Below are 23,316 nucleotides of genomic sequence, written 5' to 3' on the forward strand. Positions count from 1 at the left end.
GGAAAAGCCCCCAGCACAGCCTGGCACCCACACTGTCCCTTGCCATGGGCTGGAGGAGAGGTACTGGGCCAGGATCCCAGTCTTTACCTGGTTTGCCCTCTTTTTAACACTTTGTAGTGTTGGTGGCTGTCCCCTCTCTGAGTATTTCAGGCCGTGACCTCAGCCTGCTGGCATTCCTGATGCTGGGGTGTCCCGAAGGGGCGCAGGCATGGGGCAGCTCCCAGCTCCATCCCTGCAGAAGACAGTGAGCTGCCATGGCCCCGTGCTTTCTGACACCCCCATGGCTCATGTGTCCCCAGTGTGGGGACTTTACCATCTCTTCCAGCCCCTTCTAACAGTGCCATTGAAATGTTCTGTACAGGGATTAGCTGCTGCCCCAGGGTAAGGCAGTGCTAGCAGGGAGGGATCTGCAGATGGGAGGCAGCAAAGACAAAGTCTGGCTGAGTAAATGCTGTCCCTGTGTCACATGCTGGGTGATGCTCCTGAAGAGGGGGGCGGTGAGACCCCACCTGTACTGCTGCATCCAGGCCTGGGGAATCTGGTAGGGGAGGAAGAGGGATCAGCAGCAAGGAGCAGGATGTCAGTAGGTCTCTCCCAGCACTGTGCTTTTCTGGGTCTCTCCCAACCACAGCAGAAGAACAGATATTGGTCTGCTGTGTTCGGACCCAGAGTCATACCCCAACTAGGAAAAACAAACCTTGGTACTGTTCTGAACACCCTGCCTTTTTGTAAGCACAGTTTGTGCTGAAATGAAACAACAGCAGCACGTGACGAATGGCTTCGGTATTGCCAATGGGAGCATGGCATGAACGATGCTGTACGGCCTTACTTACAGCATGCCCCCAGCCTCTGCTCACAGCCCAGTCCCTCCTCCTGTAGCTGCAGAGACTCCAACCACTGGCAGGCAGTGAGAGTTTATTTCAGAGCTCTGCTGCAACTCCTCCTTCTGCTTGCCTTGGTTCCCAGCTGGGCCACACTCAGAACATCATCATCATCCTAGCTTCCCTTTCATAAATATCAGGTATCATCCCGAAGGGCGAGTGGACCATGCGGACGGTGTTGATGCCGAACAGCAAATACTCGTAGTGGATGAGCTGCCGCCAGAAGCCGTTGTTGGGCCGGATGATGGGCCGGCACGAGCGGACCCAAGCGTGAGCACTGGCCAGCGACATGGCGTGGTGCTTCATCAGGTAGGCTATGCAGACCGTGGCTGAGCGGCTCACCCCGGCTGCGCAGTGCACCAGCGTGCGGCCCCCGCGCTCACCCACACTGCGGATCAAGTCGGCAACAGAGTTGAAGCAGGCAGAGATGCGGGCTGTGGGGATGTCGGCCACCGGGATGCGCAGGTACTCGATGCCGGGGTGGAACATGTTGGCCAGCTCAAGGGAGACGTTGATGATGGTGGTGATGCGGTTGGCAGCCAGGAGCTGCGCGTTGCCCGCAGCCACGCCGTCGCTGAGGTAGAGGCAGGGGGTGATGCGGGACAGCCTGTGCCTATGGAGGTGCAGCGCAGCTGTCATAGCCCGCGCCTTCGTCCGGCAGCAGCGGTGGACACTGCTGCTCCTCCTTCCCTGGGAAACAAACAGCGTCGAGCGTAAGTGTAAAGATGGCCACGCACAGAGCGTAGGCTGAAGGGGACCTGGAAGATGATCTAGTTGCAACCTCCCTGCAATGGGCTGGTGGCCAGCCATTAGATTACGCTGCCTAGAGCCCCGTCCAACCCGCCCTTGAATGCCTCCAGGAACGGGGCATCCACAACTTCTCCGGGCAGCCTGTCCCACTGTGTTCCTCCCCTCATCCTTGGGCATGACCAACCCACATGGATGCTTCTCACTGCCGTCATTAATGAGGTTTTGCCTCATTTTTGAGCCCAGCCCCCAGTATGGCTCACAGTGGGAACACTACCATGAGTACATGGAGCAGGACTAGCCTGAGCTGGGGCATGGCCAGCCCTGTCTCCAGTGTCCTGTGTCGTGTTCCCTGTTCTCTGTCACCTGCCAGCCCCACACTGCAGTGGCTGGGCCGAATTCCCCACTCCACTGATTCCATGGTAGCGCTGCATGCACAATGGGGGGCGTGGGGCCATGGAGGAGCTGGGTGGTGTGCGGCCCCGTGTCACCTTCTTCCCACCACCCGAGAGCAGGGAGCCCACCAGGGCCTGGTGAGGGGCTGAGGGACCCCTCATACTGCTCTGGGGGTGATAGGACTCCTCACACTAGTGTGGGGCTGTGAGACCCTCTTAAAACTGCTGGGGGCTGTGGGGCTCCTTAGTGCCATTGTGGGATTGGTGGGACCCTTCACACCAATATAGGGATGGGGGGGCTGCCTCATACTGTTCTAGAGGTGGTGGGATCTCCTCATATAGTTTGGGGGCTTAGAACACACTGACGTGGGGCTGCGGAACCCCTCCCACTAGTATGGGGACGGTGGGATCCCTCACATCATCATGTGGATTGTGGGACCCCTCCCACTGGTTGGGATCCATGGGACCCCTCACACCAGATGGTGGGACCCCTTACACAACCACACCAGGTCCCCACGCACCCCAAAAAAGGCATTGCTCGTACCCCACTCTGTGTGACCCGATTTCCTATTGCCCGGAGCAGCTGTGTTGTGGACTTTGACATCAGTGTGGGTGACCATGAGCTCTGCAGCTCCCTGTCCCGATCAGCCGGCCGCTCCAGCCACCATACCCTGCTGCTCCTGGAGAAGAAGGTGACAACCTCCCTCCCCTGGGCTGCCATCCTGCCAGCATAGGGGAGGGTTTGCTGTGCTCTCTGCTGTGTTTTGGAGGCTGTGCTTTGGAAAAAAAGGAGGGAGTTCCTCATCCCCTGGCAGCAAGAGCCACAGATGACGAATGGCTGAAGAATGTCTTGTGCAAATGCTTTGCTCCCAGTTCCTCAGAACCCTGAAATCATCACTTCAGCCCTTAAATCTTCAGCCTGCCAGGTCCTAATGCAGATGCCAGGGGCTTTACTCTGCTTTGGGGCTCTGCGCAGCAGAGAGGGAAACAAATGCTGGAGTGGTCAGACCGAATCTGCCCTTAGATGTCATTGCTAAAATAGCCCTGCAGTGAGACACGAGCAACACGTTGACACCTGTCCTCCCAGGAATGGGAATGAGCCAAAGGTTTCACAACATCTCAGCTGCCTGATTGCCCCCTAAGGCCTTGTGCTTTGAGCAGTAATGAGTCTGTGAGCCATGGCAGGCGAGACACCCTCTCCTGCAGGAAGTGAGGATGCCAGGTGAAGTCTGGAATTACAATTCAGGGTGTCATCAGGCAGAGCTGGACGCTGACATGTTGAGGATCCTCATCAGCAGCCTCACAGGGGGGAGCTGAGATGTCTTTTCCTCCGTTCACCATTCCCTGAACCGGGGCTGACGGTCACCTGTGTGCTCTGTGCTCAGCAGAACACGCAGAGTTATGGGTTTCAAGGAGTTGGGGCAGCACAGCTGCTGTGAGTGAATTAGCATGAGTGCATCAGCAAAACCAGTGCTGCTCTGGTAGCTGGGCAGCTCCTGCAGTGTGGCACTGAAGGACACGGTTAGGGGATGGGTTGGGGTTGGACTTGGCCATCTTGGAAGTCTTTTCCAACCTTAATGATCCTATGATTCCATTTTTTTATTTTTATTTTTTAATCAGATCGATGTTTAAAGTGATAATTATGGATTTTGGAGCTTCTTTGGAGCTTTGAGGTCACCTTCGTGGCAGGGAGGGAGGGACCTGGCAGGATGTCTTCTTTCACAGAGACAAGCATCACTTCTAAGATCTTTACGTTGAAGTTAGGATAGAGGTATAAGGTCTTACATTTGCCTTCTTAAAGGTGAAGCACTTGGAAGAGGCCAAAAAGAAGATTGAACGTTACCACCAACGGTTGAAGCAGCAATTTGTGAAAGAACAGGAGAGAAAAACAGCCCGGTGGAAGAAGGCATCAGAAAGGTTTGAAAAATCCCTGGAGGTGTTCAGCCGCAGAGGTAGAAAGCCGTCTGCCCCTGCTGCTGCGGCCAGGCTGCGAGCAAAGGGACGTGAGAAGGGATTGGGAGAAACGTCCAGAGAGCTCCTCCCGCAGGCTGTGCTGAGCTGACCGCTGTGTTTCTCAGCTGCTTGCTTGGATTTTCAGCTCGTCCTTCCTGGAAGCCAGTGCTCAGCCTGCTTACAGCAATAAACAGCACCATCCCTCGCCATTGGGTTCTACTCCTTTCATATGGATGAGGCTGATGTGGGGGCATGGGCTGAGCAGCAGCACAGCCGTAAGAGGCAAAAAGCCTTCCAAAGGATTGCTTTCCTCTGAGGCAATAGAAAAGTAATGGAAAGCCACTAGAAGATTTTTGGGGGCTTGTCTTGGTCTCTCCTTCCTGTGCCTTTAGGGAGGATCCAAAACGTGTCATGGCTGCTTGGATCAGAGAGCCAGAGGGTGCAGACAAACCCCTCACTGGAAAAAGAAGAAAGTTTGGTAACTTAAGGCACTAGGGAGAAAAAACAACAAGGAATGAGGTATTGAAGAAGGATCCCTCAAGGAGCAGAAGATCAAGTAGATTTTACTGACTTTCCTCTGTCCTTATCCAAACCAGGGATATTCAGAGTCATGGTAGAATCCCCAAAGCAGGATGGAGTTCAGCTTATGGACAAACCACAGCACTGAGGGTATTTACCCTGATTGCCCACCCTGGTTGCTGCAGTGCTGCAGCACAGAGTACATTCTGCTTTTCCTTAAGAGATTCATACACTTGTTTTTAAAATCCTCAGCATCAGGACAGCACACCTGGCTGGATTGGACATGATAAATTTCTTCTTTCATGCTGGCACTGGGGACAGGCTGGTGTCTGCCTACATCAATTAGCTTGAGCAGCTCTATAAAGCAAGAAGAAGCGTGGTGAAAAACATGGAAGTGCCAAGAAGCAAATAATGCAGCACAGTTTTGGAGGAGCTGGAGGCTGTTAGACTGGGGTGGGTTCTGCTGGCTGCCTCTGGGTCTTCCTTGTTGGAAAACATTGGGAGAAATGGGGAAGTTTAACACTGAGCATGGGCTCAGAGTTTGGTCCAGACACCAGATTTGTGTGATCAAATCATGCTGGCGCTGCACCCTTTGGCACGCTGGGTCTGAGTGCTGCCTGATTCCCAGTCCTGGCCGTGCAGGAGCTGCTGGCAAGGCTTTCTGCTGATCAAAATAACGCGCTGTGATCTCAGTGCCCCGACACCTCCGGGGAGCTCTGCTGCCTGCAGCCGACTGCAGAGGGTGCTGGTGGCTGAGACTGGAACCAAGGGCAGGATAAATCCCAACAGCAGCCAGCACTGCCATCCGACCCCACCAGCTCCCACCCGTAGCAGCCAGAGATGCGCGCACGATGCCCTCCCTCACCGAAGAGGCTGCAGGGACAGAAGGCTGCAGCGTTATTCAGACGAGCTGCTCCTGTCCAAAGCCCCACGTGGGGAATAGCGGGTGCGCACAGGCTGACAGCTGGGAGCCACTTGGTTCATAGAATCCTAGGCCGGAAAAGACCGCTAAGATCACGTAGTCGGACTGCTGACCGAGCCCCGCCACGTCCCTCAGTGCCGCATCCCCATCTTCTCGAAACCCGCCGCAAACAGCGACTTCGGCCATTGCGCCTTTGCGCCTGAACCCACCCGCTGCCACCGCCCCCAAAATGGCCGCTCAGAGACGTCACGGCCTCTCCTCGCTTTTCATTGGACAGTACCGCTGCCCGTCAAGCGAACGAAGACGCTGAGTGGTTCCAGGGTGTCCGGAAAGAGCCCGCCCCCCCGCACGGGTTGCCTAGCGACCGGGGGACGCCGGCGGCAGTGCGGTCCGGTCGGCGGTGAGCGAAGCGCTGCGGGAGCGCGGCTCCGTACCGCCCTTCTGTCGGCCGCACAGATCCGCGCCTTCTCCCACAGCCTTCCGAGGATTGCAGAGCTGCAGTCTGATCTCTGCCTCGGCTGCTGCTTAGGAGCTGGGAGCTCTCGTCGCACCGCCTCGAAAGCCAGGAGCCCCTCGCTGCCCTCCCACGGCTGCGCTCCCGCTGCTTGACAGCCTCCCGGGGCAGCGGTCAGCCCTGCTGGCAGCCCCGTGCCTTCGTGGTCTTACACTGAGATGCTCTATCTCTTCTAGACCTGAAAACAACGAAGTCCCATGTGTTTAATGGGAGCTGTGTTCCAGCTGTGCTCTGAGTATCAGTGCAGAACACAAAGGAAAGAAACAAATTGCTGGTAATGGGCACAGAGGCTGCAGAGAAGGCAATGATGGCAGCAGGTGCCGTGAAGGCGTTAGATCTGCGCTGGTTGAAACCTAATAGCATTGAGACAGAAAGAATCCTATCTGTCTTGGATGAGACGATTGCCAAGCTGGAGCTGAGCTCCTTGATCCCACATATTATCGGCTCTCTGGACAGGTTTGCTGATCTGCTGGGACCTGAGATCACAACCAACCTGATGGAGTACCAGAAGCTTTCAGAGCAAATGGAGCAGCTGCTTGCCGCTGCTGAAGAAGAGGACACCACCAATCTCCACTTGCTGGGACAACATCTGAAATGTTGTGTTAGAAATACCCTGAGACTCTTGTTGGCCATCCCTTCACTTTGTAAGGCTCTGAAACACGAAGTTTGGGCACGAGAGCCGGCAACCGAAGCATTTATCAAAGCCTTCGGGGAGTTCAGGAATGTTATGCTTGAGCGACTCCTGACGAGTCCTACAGAAGAGGAAGAAACGGTTCGGCTCATGGAAGACATCTCCCTCCGGATCAACAGAAACACTGAAACAATCACAGCTCTGCAGGCAGAACTGGCAGCAGCAATCAGGACCCGAGATGAGGAGGTATGACAGTGTGAGAAATGTTTTCCGACAAAGGGTCACTGAAGCAAAACTTCAGTAAGCTGAAAAACAATCCCTTTCCTGCAGGTCCTAAAGAGGAGGTTCCGGAAATGATTTCTAAATCAGATTCTGAATATAATTTGAAAATGTTGATTGAATGCTTCATGTTTAAGCTTGGCGTGTTTTGAACCTCACAAGCCAACTTCAATGGCACAAGTTACTGAGCTTAAAAAGGAGCTGCAGGACAGGCACAGATGACTGCAGTAGTATTTCAGCAGGACTACAGTGTCAGCTGCCAGAGAGGCTCCATTCACTGCTGATGAAATGATGGAAAGTCATTCTAGAGAGAGATTGTTCCGATTAAAATCTATTTTTTCATGCCAGCTCTGCCTTCACTCTTAAAACTAATATTTCTGAGACTTCCAACTCTAATGCAAGCTACCTTGGAGCATTTATAATTAATGTGTGATGATATAATTTCTTTCTTTTTTTTTTTTCCCCAGTGAAGGCAGCTGAGGTATGGATTAGCTAATGGGCATTTCCCAGGCTCTTCTCGTGAGTCTGTGGGTTGAGCCAGAATTCAAGCCCTGGACTCCTGACAAGCAATCCCTTGTTTTATGTGTGTGCTTGTCTTTCTGCAGGAGGGGTCAGAAGGGAAGGTTTTGTCTCAGGCTCACTGCATGGAATGGCTCTGATGGAGACGAGGGCCTGCTTTCCCCTTTCCCTACCACTCCTGGGAGATCTGTGAATTGAGACACATGAGATTTTTATGTGTAGTTTGGCAGCTTGTCAGTGCATAACGAGCAAGTGTGTTTCACTGCTCCAAGCAGAGGATCCCTCTTAGAGGCGGCCCTCTGAGCTGTGTCCCCCAGGCAGTCACTCCAAGCCTTACCTGAAACCAAAGGGATGATCCTGGCTCCTCTAGAGACATGGCAGGCTTCTTCAGCCTGCAGTGCCAGTGAGCCTGACACTCACCTCCACCTTTGCAATGGTGTCTTTTTCCTCCTGACCGCTTTATGCTTCACCTGCTCACCCTGATGACATTTCCTTCTGGTTTTCTGGGTCTAGATTCAGAACAAAGACAATATGATCAAAGATCTCAAAAACAGCATGGAAGTTCTAGATGAATCCTGCAAGAACAACATCCTGCAGGTCAAGTGGGAAGGTGAAAAACAGCAAAAAGAAGAGCTGCAAGCTTCCCAGGCCAGGTGTGCCAGGCTACAGCAGGACATTCAGCAGCTAGAAGCACAGCTCAATAAGCAGGTGCTGGAGCATCGAGCATCAGAGTCTGCTCTCAGAAAGGTAAATGGTAGAACCTGTTGTAGAGCTGCCAGGTCTGGCTGCAAGTGATTGTTCTGTCCCTGCCTTTTCCTGGATGCACACGCTGTTTGTCAGTGTACTGTGCTGTCCTCGTGCTCTGCTGATTTCAGCAGAAAGCAGGCCTGCCGTGCTGCTGGGAAGTAGCCTGCTCACAGTTCCTCCTCCTGTTCCCTAGCTCTGGAAACTCCCCTGAGCAGTGCTGTGACACTGCATGAGAGAGCTTGTGCTCTAGTCAGAGTTCAGAGGCTGGGCAGTTGACAAAGCATCAAATGCAGGTTAGAGCCACCGTTCAAAATCCAAGCTATCCAACTGCACCTCCTTTAATGCAGTGGCTCTTTTTTTTTTTCTTTTTTTGGGCAGCCAGGCTGTTGCAGTGATCGCTGTGAGGAGTTGCTCAGCTCATGCAGAGAGATTTACTGACCACAGAGATCCTCCTTTCCCTTTCCTTGTCATGTGCTGTACCCCTGAGCAGCCTGAAATTAACTTTGTCGTGCCAATAGCTGAGAAGTGCCTCATCTGACCTCCTAGGATGGCTTGGAAGCCCGTGGGCCAGTGTCATACAGGAAATCATGTGGCTTGTGGCAGGCTGGGGCTGGTCTTTCTCTCAGAGTACAAATACAGCATACTTGGTTAGAGTACAGGGTTAGGCTGCTGTTAAACTGTCTTACACCTAGAAATACGGCTTAGTTTTAAGAGGCTCCATATTTGTAGGGCTTTCATGTTTACTCTTTCTCCATTACTTCAGTTCCAGGGTGGTTGGCCCAGTTTGTGGATGACTTGCCTCATTCCATGAGAGGTTTTCATTTCCTACCACAGAACATACCTTTCTGATGGGTTTCAATCCTCAGCCCTCCTCCAGCTCTGTACTATAGAGCTGATAAGGTGCTTTAGGACTCAGGCAATGCAGGTCTGTTCCATAAGAATCTCCAAATCAGGAGCAAAATATAGGTCAGCTGATGCAAGCTTGCCACAAGGAGGAGATATTCTACTCAAATATAATGATGCTAGAGCTCAAAGCTATGAGGCTGTTTTCTAACTCAGGATTTTACACAGAATCATGGAATCACAGGGGTTGGAAGGGACCTTTAGAGGTCATCTAGTCCAACCCCACTGTGAAAGCAGGTTCCCTACAGCAGGAACAGGAAAACATCTGGGTGGGTTTTTGTATCTCCAGAGGAGATTCTATCACCTCTGGGAAGCTTGTTCCAGGGCTGTGTCACCCTCGAAGTCCAGAAGTCCTTTCTCATGTTCCAGTTTGTGCCCGTTGCCCCTTGTCCTGTCACTGGGCACCACCAAAAAGAGCCCTGGCCCCATGCTCTTGACATCACCCCTGAGATATTTGTAGGCACTGGTAAGACCCCTCTCAGCCTTCTCTTCCCCAGGGTTCTCAGCCTTTCCCCAAAAGGGAGATACTCCGTGCTTCTCATCGTTTCTGTGGCCCTCTGCTGGACTCTCCAGCAGTTCCATGTCTGACTCAAAGTGGTGAGCCCAGAACTGGACACAGTGCTCCAGATGTGGCCTCTCCAGCGCAGAGCAGAGGGGAGCAGAACCTCCCTTGACCAGCTGGCCACATTCTTTGTAATGTACTTTTAGATACCATTGGCCTTTTTGGCTCCCAGGGCACAGTGCTGGCTCACGGTCACCCTGCTGTCTGCTAGGACACTCAGGTCCTTCTCTACAGAGCTCCTTTCCAGCAGCTCAGCCCCTAACCTGTACTGATGTGCAGTTATTCCTCCCTGGGTGTAGGATTCTCCACTTTCCCTTGTTGAACCTCATCGGATTCCTCTCTGCCCAACTCTCAGTCTGTCCAAGTCTGGCTGAAGGCAGCCTTATGGTGTGTCAGCCATTCCTCCCAGCTTTCTATCACCAAGCTTCAAGTGCCTGCAAGTAACCTGTCTTGTTTTGTTTCAGAGAAAATGCAGAGTGGAGACGGAAATTCTGAACTGGATCCAGGCATATGACACAGACATGGCAGAAAAGCAGGTATCCTCCCAAAAGCATTACTGCCATGAGCTGACACATTCAGATGGATCCCTACTGAATGGACGTTTGGCTCTCACACAGGAGGCTGTGAATGTGAGGGGCAGTTCTCCATCCAGTAGACGTGCGGGCATTGGAAAGTATCATTGTCCTAACTTTGTGTGGCAACGTTCTCTGCTGCTTTTATTTTAGAAAAGGTTGCATCCGATGCTGAATCCTGCAGAATCTGGGGGAAAATGAAGTGCCACATTCTGTCAGACAAATCCTCCTGCTGTTAGGGAACCAGGCTTTCACTTTTGCTTCAATTCTCAGTTCCGTTGGCCCTGTCTGGAATCCAAATCATGCTTCTATATCCTCTGTCCCCCTCAAGAGATGCCAGACAAGTGCTAAAAAACTTTACAGCCTGCAGGCCACTGTCTTGACATCCATGTTAACCACAGCACCTCTGAGATGGCCTGAGTTACTTTCATGTACCTGACCTTTTCACAGAGATGAAGGAAAGCTACTGGATTATTGGCAAAGTAAAATGTAGAGAGGGATCTAGGATCTGTATGCTCATTCTTAGAAATGATCCTATGATTCCTCCCTTGTCAAGTGTTTAGTAATGTCCAAGTATCCTGGTTTTCTGTCTGCTGACTGGCTGGAGCATGATGTCCCAGCAGATTTGGGCAGAAATTGCTAAGACACACATCCATGTTGCTGGTTCCTGTAACCTTCCGCTCAGCATGGCTTGTTAAAGGAAAGGAATAAAGTGCTGCTGAGTTCTGCAGTACAGTTAAGCCATTAAAACCCTTGGCGTTTTGCAGGCTGACACGATCTGGCTTTTCAGTGGAACATTTTTTTTTGCCCAGAGCATATGCAGGAAAGGCTCTGACCTGTGGCTCTGTCAGGCTCCCAGCTGAGGATGGATGCTGTCTGCAATGCAGAGAGAATCAGGAGAGTATTTCTTCAGAGGAGTGCGAACACATTAGGACCTGGCTTCTCTTGAAATTCCGTGGGCATTGGGAACATGCCTCCTTTTCAGTCCCTTTGGAAAGGTTCAGCTCAGCTCCTGTTCCAGGTCTGCCTGGATTCAGGAAGGGTAAAAGAACCCTTATCTAGGAATGTATAGGGAGAAGCTGCTGATTGCCCTCAGTAATGCTGTAGCTGGTATTTACCTATTGTCTTGGCAGGCTGAGTTTGAGGAGGTTCATGCTGCCTACACCAAGGAGAAGGCCGAGCTGTCCCTGCTGATGGAGAAACATGCTGTGCTTCTCCAGGAGTATTCCCAGATTGAGGAGGAGCGCAGGGTAAATGAGGAGAAGAAGAAGCAGGCTTTGGAGAAACTGGCTGTCATGACCCTCGCTGCCACCCGCATCCAGGCCTTCTGGAGAGGCTACTTGATCCGGTCTACCTTCAAGCCGAAAAAAAAGAAGAAGGGCAAGGGCAAAGGCAAGGGCAAAGGCAAGAAGGAAAAGAAATAATCACAAAACCTATTTCCTCTCCTGTCAAAGTAGCTGACTTCTTTGAGACAGAGCACTTCCAGATAAAAGCATTAGGGTTGAAATAGCATTTGCAGTAAGACCCAAACGGTCCAGGGCTGGAGCTGCCTCACGTATTTTGAGTATAACAAAGTATTGGCATGAAGACACGTCTCACTGTTACAGGTTTAGCTTTGCTAGCTCTAAAAGATGGAGGAGGTCTTCTGGTGAAGGGACTGGGCTAGGTGTACCAAATACTGGCTTCTCTCCAATTCTGTTGTTACTGAAGGTGGGAATAAAATCATTCCTGGGGGTGGGATGAAGTTCTTCACCTGGCTCAGTTTCTGCTTGTGTGCATTTGAGAGAATGTTTCCCTTTCCACACAAGGAAGCTGCAGGATCACGGCTGATCCACAAGAGAACTGACACAACAGGGCCAGTTTCAACAACGTGCTTCTCCTTGGATTCTCCAAGTGTTCGATGCCCTGTGAGCACACTGTTACCTTTCCCTTTCACAGAGGTGTGAGTCAAACGTGTTTAACCCTTCCCTGCCTCTCATTTTCAGTAGCCATGTAGCAACTTCATACCAGAGTTCTTCACTTCTCTGCCCCTGAGAGCTGAAACTGGTCATGGATACAATTACACAGAGCGCTTTGTCTTACATGTTTCATTTTCTTGGTGGAACTAGGCTGTTCATGTTACAGTATGGCACTTCCAAAGTGCAAAAACTGGACAGTTTTGCATTCCCTGACTTTGGAGTTTCTTCACTGCAGATTGTTTTCCCAGGACAGCGCAGTGATGCTGGGAGCAAACCCCCAACAGCCACTAGTCCTTTTTCTCCCCCTCTACCTCTGTCCATAAATGGATATCTATAGCAAATGGATCACGATACCATGACACCGAGGCAGACAGGGACCATTTTGCTAAGGGCAAGAGCACCTGGAGATGTTCAGGCCCTGCCAGATTTTCCTGGGTTGTTTATTTGTTTAAAAGCATGGGGTCACTGTGACATATCCTCAACGTGCTCAATACGAATCACAGGATTTTTGCCACCTGTGTAGTCCTGTGCAGGTTGCCAAGCACATCCTGAAATCACTCAGGCCTGGACTCAAGGATGTGACAGGCAGGATCAGGTGAGACTCCTCTCTACTCAGGCATGATCGAAGGATGTTTCTTCACTTCTTTGCAGCCACAAGAGATTCTAAGCTCTGTGGAGACTTTCAGAAGTTTGCACCCATGTGAGTAGTATGGTTACGCTTACGTCAAGAGGGATGTTTCATCTCAGGGTTTGATCTTACAAACACCTACAGCCCTTGAGATGCTGGCAAAAAAAAAAATATAAATCTGGACATGTTTTTTTTAAACTTTCAGCAGAGGACACTGTGTTGTAGGGGCTGATTTTGATGTCTTCCAGTCCGAATTTGTCTAAAGCCTCCAGAGGTTATCTCCAGTGTATGGGAACTGTTGAATGGCCTGAAGCACTGATGGAGCACCTGGGGAAAGGAGCCGGTCAGCCCTGGGAGCACAGGTGAAGGCAGTTCAGCTGTGATAGGAAGGGATGGAGCCTGGCTGCACCTCTCTTAGGCCTCATTGAAGGGCTGGCTGCCATTGGGGAAGGGTCTCTTTCTGGAGATCTTTCCTTGGTGGAGCTTTCCCCCTGGACCCTTCTGACAGGGATGAGCAATCTTCTTCCCTTTATAGCAGCTCTCTGTTGTGCCAGTCCTTTTGTTATCGCGCCTTTGTTGTAGTGCCTTTATGGTCCATGTTTCTCTCAGGTTGCTTTCAGGTATGAAATTATGAACTGTCTCAGTTTCTGCTAGTGCTATTGAGGGGGGTCTGATGGGAGGAAGCGTTCAACCAGATTCAGGAGAGCAGTGGAGCTGTGTGCAGATTCTGGCTACATCCTTTTTTCACCTGAGGATCTGGACCAGGCAGCTCCTAAGGCTCCAAGCCAAGTGTTCTCATTAGAGATGCCCCAAAGCTGGTGTCAGGGGCCTGGTGAGGCACTTCTTCCATTGCTGCTCCACGTGGCTGAGCCCAGCTTCTAACAGCCCTCATTCATGGGACTTCGTTCCTGCAAACTGCCAGAGGCGCAGGTGATCAGCGAGCTGTGATGTGATTAGTGGGATAAGAGCAGATCAGCCAGATCAGGGAAAGGAGATCCCTGCCTCTGGGAGGGAGGAGGCACAGAGGAGAGGGCTGTTGGGGTGACCAAGGTCCTCGTGGTGCGTCGTTGGGCGCTGTGTGGAGAATGAGGGACCTGGAGGTGAGGGGCTGCCGCTGCCTGTTCCAGCACCACGGGGAGTGAGATCCTGGGCAGCCTGATCTGGTGTGGGGTCCGGGGGGCCGTAAGTCCCCTTCTGATACAAACTATGCTGTGATTCTGCAGTTCTGTGATTCTAAGAAATGCCACGGTGCTGAGGGGGTGCGCGGGGCCGCAAAATGGCGGCGGGAGCAAAATGGCGGGGGGCTGCGGGATGCCGCGCCCCGAGAGGCTGAGGGGCCGCGCGCACTTCCCGCCCCGCCGCCAGGGGGCGCTCTCGCCGCGCGCCGCCTCACGTGCCCGCCTCCTCTCTGCGGCCCCCCCCCACGTTCTCCGCATGACGCACCGCGGCGCCGCCCCGCGCCGGTGCCGGCAGAGCGCAGCGCAGCGTTTCGGGGCGGCGGGGCCGCGCCGCGGGTTCTATGGGGAAAGCGGCCGCGCTGTGCAGCGGCAGCACCCGCGGGCTGGTCTCACTGCTCAGCGCCGTCCCTTGCTTGGCTTGCCACGAGCTGCCGGGCTCCGGTCGCCGCGCCATGAGCGCCGAGACGGCGGGTGCGGGGAGCCGGGGCGGCGGTGGCGGAGCGGCGGCGGGGGGAGCGCCTGCAGCGCCGGGCTCCGACACCTACAAGGGCTGGCTCTTCAAGTGGACCAACTACCTGAAGGGCTACCAGCGCCGCTGGTTCGTGCTCAGCAACGGGCTGCTCAGTTACTACAGGTACCGTGCCCGTCTCCTCGGGGTAGGATGCGCTGGGCTCGGGGTTCGCTCGCAGCCGTTTGGGAGCGGGGTTGGTGTACGGCTGGTCGACGTTCTGTAGAGGCTTATAGCTCTGAGTTGCTCCAGGTGTTGTCAGGAGGTCCGTTGAGCTGAATGCAGCTTTCCCTTTCCCATCCCAAATTCAGCCCCGCTCTGCCCTCCTCGGTCGCCCCGTGCTGCAGGCAGGTTGTGGGTCCCAGCTCCTGATGGAAGCAGCCCGGCTCCTGGCAGAAACTCGACACGAGTCCTGAGGTCAGCCCTGGGCTGTCAGGGGCCATAAGTGTACCGCGGTGCATCTGCCCGCCTGCAGCTTAACCCCAAGCTCAGAGCTGCTCCCTATCCACAGCCCTGCAGTGACCCTGCAGCCCGCACTGTGTTTGCACGCTCAGCGTTCAGACACGGCCGGGCAGAGCTGTGCCTTTGGGTCAGTGGCTGAAGCTCAGTGCTCCGCTTGCAACCACGTCAGAATATTGTCTTTGTATGGCTGCCAGGTCTGTCACGAGCAAACAAGTGGCGTTCTCCAGCAATTGCCTGAGAGTTGTACAGCTAAGGTTATTTTAAGGCAGTTTTACGTGTTTTAGGCTGAAACGACAGAAAGCTCCCAGGAAAGTGAGTTGGCAGTGTTATGTAGAAGGGCTTGCAGCCCTGCAGCCGCCGATGCTTTGTGGAGCGTTGTTGGGAGGGCTGCCTCTGACACCAGGAGCTTCTCAACCTTTCCCCCCATTGAGCCCAGAAAGAGCTGAGTTAACACATCTGTGGGGCAGGAGTGTGAGAGCAAAGCACAGAGCGCAGGGGGAGGTTTCTCCTAAACAAGTGGGAGGGAGATCTGTGATGCTTTTCAAAACCAGCTCTGTTAGAGGGCAGCCATGCCGACCCTGCTGGTGTCAGCTAGGCTTGCTTGTGGCAGAAAGCTTCACAGAATCCTGGGGAAATGGGCATTTGTTTTTCTTTTAAGAACTGTTTTTAGCTGCCTGATAGCAGCAAGGAAGCGCCAGGTATCAGGCAGTGTGTTTCATCCCTCGTTTATGTCAGGAAATTGCTTGATTGTTTGACTGGCAAAGAGTCTGAGTTTGGATCCGTGTTCTGGGGAAGCCCTGTGCTGCTGTGAGCCACATCTCCTGTTGTCTGCTGGGTCTTTGTGCTCATCCCTGCTCTGTGGATGCATGCTAGAATTTTCTGTTTCTGTTTGTGCCACCAAAGGCTGCACAGGTTAAATTGTGACCTTGCAGGTGCCACACTGTGCTGTCCTCTCTGTGGCTTTTGGCACCTGTGCCATTTGAATTTTGGAAGACCGTTCTCCTGATGCACTGTCTTGATGATATAGGTGTTGGGTTTTCAGAGCTGGCTTGAGGAAGGTGGTAAAACTTCATTCTGCTTGTCAGCTCCATCAAAACACTGTTCCCTGTTGCCTAAGTGGCTTCCTTGAGTGTATTGATTTAGCTGCAGACTGAAGCTTTTCTTATTTGAACTTCCTGCTGTTCTCTGCTTAGCTTAGCAAGGGGTGAGGAGATGGGGAGCTGCACAGCAAAATTGTTGACCTGGAAAGGGTCCCTGGTCTTTGGAGTGACCTCCTCCCTTCCAGATGCTGTGTGCAGGGATACAAGACTCTGCTGCTCCTGCTTGGGCTCTGCTCTGCGGGGTGACTGAGGTTGGACTGTGATAAAGGCAGCTGTGTTTCACAGGGCTGTGCTTGAATAGTTAAAATACAGCTGAGAAAGGGTGGGACGGGGCACATGGCATGAACTTCATGCACATCAGCCTTCTTCCTGGGACTTAATTACAGGACAGCACCCGGAGCATTGCTGGTCCTATTCAGCCAGGAGACTCATCTGCAGGAAAACCACCACGACTTTCTCATTACTTCTGAATGACTGGCATTTGGAAGGTTGAGTAGCTCCTTGGCTGCTTCTACATCTTAATAGCCACTGACTGTCTCTTTTAGGCTGTGGGGTATTCTGGCTGACTTGGAAGTCCGCAGCACAGAGGTGATGTTGGTGTTGGGAAGCAGCGTTCAAGCACGGCACAGCTACTTGTCTCATTAATGAGCAAAGCTCTCTTCCCTAACAGTACTGGCAGGTTGCCACTTGCAGATTTATCGCTATCTCTAATTGGTGTGTATATAGGAGAACTTAATCACCTTGAACAGGTACAGGTTTTCAAGGAGAGTATCTTTAGGTAAGTATTAATTCATCAAAGGTTAGCATTGGCTCTCGTGACCGAGGTTCTGGATGTGGGCTGCCTTCTCTATAAGCTTGCTCTTATTTCAGCTAGCTCGAGTTTCGTGCCGTCTCTTCTACAGGTTTGGTGCCTTAAAGCAGTGCCAAATGGGGGGGGATATTTCATGCTGTGTCTAATTTGCTCATAGTTATGATGCAAAAGGCTCCTGGCCAGCTCGCGGCCTCAGCTCCCCTTTCAGTGCTGGGCAGTGCTCCTGCAGGAACGAGCTGGTGCCTGGAGCAGATTAGCTGTCCTGCCTGCCCTGCCCTGCTGTGGCAGCTTGCTTCCCTGGAAAAGCTGCTTCCCAGAACAGGCTTCTTCGCATAGCTCTGTTTATCCGGCAGTTAACTCTCGCTTAGCATTTTAAGATCTTGAGTACAACCCAGAAGGTTCTTTTCTGGCTCCAGCTGAGAGCTGGGGCAGGGAGCTCACTGAGAATCACAGAACTGGGGGCTTCCAGAAGATGCCTCCGGTCCTCACCCCCTGCATGATGCAGGGCCCACCCTGTGAGGACAGCCAGGGCCTTTGTCTGCTGGGCTTTGACTTTACCCCCAAGGTATGAGACTGCACAGCCTGTGCAGGCCCCTCTGCCAGTGTGGGATCGCCCTCTGTGTTGAAATGTCTTCCTTATACTTAATCGTCACGTAATAAAGTGAAGGGAGAGGTACCTCCCTACAGTGGTTTTATAACAGCTCATCTCTGCGAGCACAGAAGTAGCTGAGTGTCCTTGACCATTTTTCATCCTCCAGGTGATGGAAACATGCAGGTTTTCAAGACAGCCCCGTAGCTGCGTAGTAACTCTGAGCTACTTGTATTTAACCAGCTTTTTTGTGATGCTTGTTCCCAGTCATCTTGTTTTCACAGGATGCTTGCTTTATCCATATGGTGCTGTGCTGTTAATCACTGTTCATTTTTCTGTTTTTGAGGAATCCCATCTTGGGTGCTTTGTAACCAGAGACGCAATGCAAGTCAAAGCAGTGCTCAAGCTGTCAGTTTGCAGACCAGGTTCCTCTGTTCCCAGTTTATTGCTGCATGCAGGGAGTCCCTCATCTCTTAAATCTGGTGTAATGGCCCATGTGCTTTATTGGATGAAGCTGCAGCAAAAGTAAGTGCTTTACTGCAGTAAGCTTTGCATTTTGAGGTGGCCAGAGGAGCAGTGCACTCAGTTTTTGAGGGGTGTAGGTGTAACCTGCACTGCTGACTTGAGGTAGACTTCAGACAGCATCACACGTGCTGCAGTTTTAGTTCCTGGAGACTATTGTGAGTATGGGTAGTACTTATGGGCTCACCTGCATGGGTGCCTATGGGAGAATAGTTACTGTCTGACCACTTCTGGTGTCAAATGCTCCAGCTTTTACTGTGGTGTTTGTCCTCAGCTGTCCTCCATGGAGGCTGTGGCAGTTTGCTCAGGGCTCCCTGGTTTGAATTGCTTTCCATTCAGTGCACTGTAACTCACCACAGGGCCCCTCTGCTGTTTCCATGTTGCAGCAGGTTGGGCTGCTGAACCTTTCCGTATCGTATCCTGCTTGCATATTCATTACACTGTAGCTATAGGTAACTTTGGTAATTGTAGGTGACTTGAGTGCACGGTGACATTGGAGCCCTCTGCTCCTTGCAGGGACCTCAGACCCACAGCTGATGGCAGAGCTGGAGTCGCTCTGAAACATGAGTTGTTGTTCCCTGGTGTCTTGGAAGTCCCCGCATTGGAGTGTGCTCGAAGATGGGGCTGGTGGAGGTGTTAGATTCCCCATCAAGTCTTCATTATGCCGTTCAATTATTTTAATCGTTCTCCCATCAGCTTGGCAGGGCCCTTGATACGTTTTATTCCGACCTTTGTTTGGTTTTGATCGAGAAGCTTGTTTAATAATTAATGGCTTCATTTCTCTTTGTCTGATGACTGCAGGCGGACGGGGCGTGCTGCAGCTGGCTGCGCTGCTCCTGGGTCAGCCACTGCTGACTCACACGGCTGTGTGTGCTGAGCCTCCAGGCCCTGCAAACATCAACTTGAGAATTAAAAATGCCAGTTTGAAGGCATGGTACGGCGGGGCTGTTGGCACAGCTCGGCTGGCAGCAGGAAGCAGAGCGCATCCCCTTGGCTCCTCGCTCCTGGTCGCGCAGTGTTGCGTCGCGCTGCTCAGCATTTGCTGTGCTGTGGTGAAATTCTGCAGCGTAAGTGTGCAGCGTGGCTTCTGTGTGCATGTCAGCAGTGAGCTGTCACGCTCGGTGCAGCAGCTGTGTGCATCCAGCAGCCCTTCCCTTCATGCTCCTTTGGGCCACGCTGCATTCCTGTCAACCTTCCTGAGCCTTTCTTTTTTGCCTTTCCTTTTAAATCTCGCTCTTCGAGATGGGATATTCCTGCTTTGAAATCACGACTGAATAGATGTGTGTCCCCACTGTGACTGTGGAGGAGGGCCTTCATTTCCTAAAAATAGTCTTAATTCTCCGTGTCTTTCTAGATAAAGAGCACTGTGCAGGCATGCACAGCGGGTTGGAGTGGTTTCTGCTCTGCATGGGAAGATAAATATGGTGCTGTAGGAGTCGGTGCCTTGCCTTTCCTTCTTTAACATGAAGCAGTGATGCCTAAAATCTGTTATTAGCAGCTAAAGGTTTCTGCTCAGCACTTTATAAGGAACAGAGCAGAAAATGATGTCCTTTACACCTACTGCTTGTGTATTGCTGCTATATGCAGAAGACCTCTTTCCTTTGGGTTGGGGTTGGTGTGGATGCCTCAGCAGTGTGGCTGCGTTGTTAATGAATGGAGGAGGGCCTTTTTCTTCAGCACAGCCTCACTGTGCTGTGTGCTGGCAGTGGGCAGCCAGGTGCCAGGCCCCAGCAGGGCTGCTCGTAGCCAATGCCTGCCCTGTGTGTGTCTGTTCACAACCTGTCCTTTTTCAGATCTCCTGTGATTGTGGAGGGTGGTGGCCCGTGTTGGAGGCATGGAAAGCACACAGGTCATGGCTCAGAGCAGCTTGCAGGGCTCCTGCCAGCAGGACAGAGACACAACAGGTGTATCATGGACGAGAGTTTGGGACCTCCTAGGACAGTGATGTTCTCCTCTTGGTGAGCGCCCAGCAGAGAGCTGAGAGCAGGCATGTGCTTCAGTGAGCATCTTTCTGCCTTGCAATGTGCAGCAGGTGAGCGGTGCCACCTGAGCCTGCAGCTCGTTAGGAGTTAAACCAAAGGTTAACTCCTTCATTGAATCCTTTTTGGAGGCCCTCCTGACCCAATTGTGGTCAAGCTTTCCTGCTTCAGAAGCCCCATCCTTTGTTATTAGGATGCATACCTTCAAGCATTGATGTTTCCAAGTGTGTAGCTGTATATACACACACATGCTTACTCTGAATGATGCTGTGAGCTCTGCATTTGCCATTTATTGTTCCCGTGTTACCACTTAGGTGTTACTCAGCAGATCTTGTGGAGCAGAAAGTGCTACAGGTTTATTATGTGTGGTCAGGTGAAACTAATATACGGCTTCATCCAAGCAGTTTTTCCTTTCCCTGCTGCTTATGTATCTGTGTTGCTGCAGGACTGCTGCAGGCTCCCATCTCGGCCTCTCCTGGGATGTAATTTCTGAAAGCAGCAGGAGGTAAGGCAGTTCTCAAACCAAAAGCCGTTTTGCCTGAAGTCGTCTTTTGTTTTTATGCTGCTGGTAGGTTGCTGCATATTTCATGGAAATAGTACAAAAGGTGACAGAATCGTCTTAGTCTTGTGTGATTTAAATTGAAGGTGCACTGCAGGCTCTGGGCTCCTATTGCTGGTTTGCACTGTTCCTTTCTTTGTCTTGAGACAATGCGTGGGACTCCTGGTGAAGCTGTTTGGTGTTCACAGCAGCTGTGTCTCACTAAGGATCGATTGGGAGTGCTGTGTGGCTGGATATGTGTTGAGTGCTTGGTCATGTAATGTGATTTTTCTTTTTATAGGTACCAGATTACACAATACTAGCCCAGTATTTGCTTTGGAGTATCTTTATCAGTGGTGCAATCACAGCAAGTCTATGGATGGTACAAATAAGAGCAGAGAGGCTGCTGTGCTAGAAAGTGCACCATCAGGTGGGAAACCCAGGAGGTGGGTTTTCACTGGAGGCAGGGGCCAAGCACTGGGGTCCTGCAGTGCATTCCTGGTGGTGCCCAAACTCTGGCTCCATAGGGTGCAGAGCAGCCCAGTCTGGTTGCTCCTGCATACAGCAGGTTGCACTTGGCATCCCAAGGTGCCACCTAATCTCTGTTAATGTATGGTTCTGTCCTTGTGTGGTTCCTGCTCTGCTCTCTCTGTGGGTGAGGCTCAAATCACGCCACAGGGATGTGGGGTAGGAGTGCCCATAGGGGTGTACCTTGTAATGGCTGGGCCTTGCTGCTGTGCACTGAGTTGGGAAATAAGCAGGGTCCACTGGAAGTCTGAAAAGCTGCTTTGGTGGGGAGTCAGCAAGGACACTGGTGCTTAAAGTGTGGTTCAAGCAATATAACTGCACTGTGTGCTCTGTGCCTGTTATGAAGTGGATCCTTTAATAGTGCTGAGAGTTCAGTTTTGTAGAAACCAGCAGTGCTCATCAAACTGCTCCAGCCCAAGCTTAGCAGTAGTGGTTCCTGCACTGTTTGCAGTTCTGCTTTTTTTTCCCCCCTTCAGTTTGGTAGTTTGATTCTCTAAAGTTAAGGTCAGACTAGAGGAAGGGCTCCTGTCTGATATTTGGGGGTTGACAAGCCAATACAAATGCATGCACATCATCTAGGATGTGACTAAACTGCTTTGCTGGTGTATTGTGGGTTTCATTAGAGAGTGTTTAAATACAGAATGGATGGGAATTGTGGACCTGGCCAAGCTCACGTACCTTAGGAGCAGGGTTTACTTCAGGAGCTGAAGGATAGGAACCCTGCCATGTTCTCACCTGTGTGCTCGTGTCCGTGTAGCTGCTTGGGACATCTGCAGCCCTAAGATGCCTTTACAGTGCAGTGTTGAATATCTTGGGCTTCTCCAGTTTGGGAGCGTCGCAGGTTCATGCGTGACCTGCCATCCCTGGTGAAGCACTGCTGTGATGTCACTCGCTCAAAATGTGACGTGGGAACAAGGCTTTGCTTTTCATTTCCCAATGCACAGCAGCTGTAAGCAGGCATATCAATGTGTGGGCTGTCTGCTGGTGGGAACAGGAGGAGTTCAGTTCCACGGGCCTCCAAGCGCTGCAGGATGGTGGTGGCACCTCTGCAACGAAGCTGGGAGCACACAGCTGGGCTCTCCTTGCTGCTGCCACAGGAGCTGCAGTCAGATGCAATGCCCCCTGTGTTGTACAAGTAAAGTCTGTTGTTACCATCAGGTGTGTTTCTAGTTTACGACTGGGGTTTGTTTATGGAACTGCTGGTTAATCTGCACTGATTTCACATGCACCTCACTGAGTGCTGTGGTGCCCTGTGTAGGTGTTACAGTGAGCCTATGCCCCACCAGCAGGAACAGCCTATAAGTGCACTCCATGCCCAAGAAAAACACTGAGAGAGGGCTTATTGGTCAAGCTTTATGCTGCTGCAGCTGGATGTGGTGGATGGCAGCTGCTGAGCAAGACTTTAGCACAAGGAGCAGGATGGGAAGCACAGCACCCTGCTGCTGAGGTGCTGAGAGCCATTCAGTCTTCCAAAGCCATCTTTTGTCCCAGTTGTTTTTTCCTTTAGTTGCTAATGGGAGAAAACATGATGGATGTTTGTTGGCTTTGTAAGAGAGCAGAGAGAACAGGGCGGTGGTAATGTGTGATGTATTAAGGGAGAGTTTATAGCCAGAGGAGTGAAAACCTGGCAGAGATGCTTCAAACTGCTGTCTGGTTTCAGTGTGCTCGTGTGATTGAAATGAGCGAGGGCACGTCGTGCTGCTCGGTGCTAAGTGCACCTTTTGTATCTCTAATAAAACCTCAAGAGGAATGTTTCTGCTGTGCCAGATCTCTATAAAAAGAATCTGCTCCTGCGTGCGAGCGTTGCGGGTCTGACAGCTTGGTTTTCTCCACTTGATCTTCAGGTAATCTAGCTCCCTTTCTTGGGGAGGAAAAAAGAGCATTTTGCTGCTTTTTGACTGGTGTGTAATTCTTAGTGTGCTGTTCTGGGAAAGGCTTCCTACAGCAGCCCTCCTTCTGCTGCACGTTACAGCCTTCCTTTTGCCCTTGAGATCCATCTCTCCCAGCAGCACAAAACCTCCTCCTTGTCACTGTGCCTCCAGCTGTTCTTCCACCTGCTGTCCTCTGGGGCCTGGAGGACCAACTCCTCCACACCAACACGTGCAACTGGGGGAATGCTTCAACCTCCTGCAGGAACCAGGAGTGTTGTGATGTGCTTTTCCAAGCACCAAAGACCTGCAGTGCTAGGTAGGCTGCTTTTGCTGGAATTGGAGTGCGTGATTTCCTTCCAGTGCTGAGCTCTGCTTGCCAACATCTGTTTTCAGAGGTGTGACTGTAATCTCATAACATACTGGAGGAGTTTCCATGGATGTGCTGGTGTCAGTCAGTGCACACAGTAAATAGCTTTCTGCTTTTCCTGTTTTCACTCTTT

General features: G+C 51.9%; 3 protein-coding genes across 4 annotated transcripts in view; 2 read left to right on the top strand and 1 right to left on the bottom strand.

Annotated features, from left to right (window-relative positions):
- Nucleotides 1-977: 977 nt before the first annotated feature.
- DUSP18 (dual specificity phosphatase 18) lies at nucleotides 978-1,520 on the bottom strand. Its single transcript, XM_048964437.1, has one exon. The coding sequence runs from the start codon at nucleotides 1,518-1,520 to the stop codon at nucleotides 978-980; it is 543 nt and encodes a 180-aa protein (XP_048820394.1).
- Nucleotides 1,521-5,818: 4,298 nt separating this feature from the next.
- IQCD (IQ motif containing D) lies at nucleotides 5,819-11,869 on the top strand. The gene is made up of 4 exons (XM_048964146.1): nucleotides 5,819-6,808; nucleotides 7,874-8,107; nucleotides 10,037-10,108; nucleotides 11,278-11,869. The coding sequence occupies exons 1-4, from the start codon at nucleotides 6,209-6,211 to the stop codon at nucleotides 11,566-11,568; spliced, it is 1,197 nt and encodes a 398-aa protein (XP_048820103.1). The 5' UTR covers nucleotides 5,819-6,208; the 3' UTR covers nucleotides 11,569-11,869.
- Nucleotides 11,870-14,199: 2,330 nt separating this feature from the next.
- OSBP2 (oxysterol binding protein 2) overlaps nucleotides 14,200-23,316 on the top strand; it is a 63,307-nt gene continuing 54,190 nt past the window's right edge. For both annotated transcript variants that reach the window (XM_048964153.1, XM_048964154.1), the window contains exon 1: nucleotides 14,200-14,542. In XM_048964153.1, the coding sequence (XP_048820110.1) occupies nucleotides 14,250-14,542 (293 nt within the window). In that variant the 5' untranslated portion in view covers nucleotides 14,200-14,249. The remainder of the gene's footprint in view (nucleotides 14,543-23,316) is intronic.

Source organism: Lagopus muta, chromosome 17, assembly GCF_023343835.1.
Source record: "Lagopus muta isolate bLagMut1 chromosome 17, bLagMut1 primary, whole genome shotgun sequence".
Classification (NCBI taxonomy): domain Eukaryota; kingdom Metazoa; phylum Chordata; class Aves; order Galliformes; family Phasianidae; genus Lagopus; species Lagopus muta.

Coding starts and splice junctions, on each gene's coding strand:
- DUSP18 (XM_048964437.1), bottom strand. CDS start 1,520: ATGACAGCTGCGCTGCACCTCCATAGGCACAGGCTGTCCCGCATCACC.
- IQCD (XM_048964146.1), top strand. CDS start 6,209: ATGGGCACAGAGGCTGCAGAGAAGGCAATGATGGCAGCAGGTGCCGTG. Junction 6,809..7,873: donor TCAGGACCCGAGATGAGGAG/GTATGACAGTGT, acceptor TTCTGGGTCTAG/ATTCAGAACAAAGACAATAT. Junction 10,109..11,277: donor CAGACATGGCAGAAAAGCAG/GTATCCTCCCAA, acceptor TTGTCTTGGCAG/GCTGAGTTTGAGGAGGTTCA.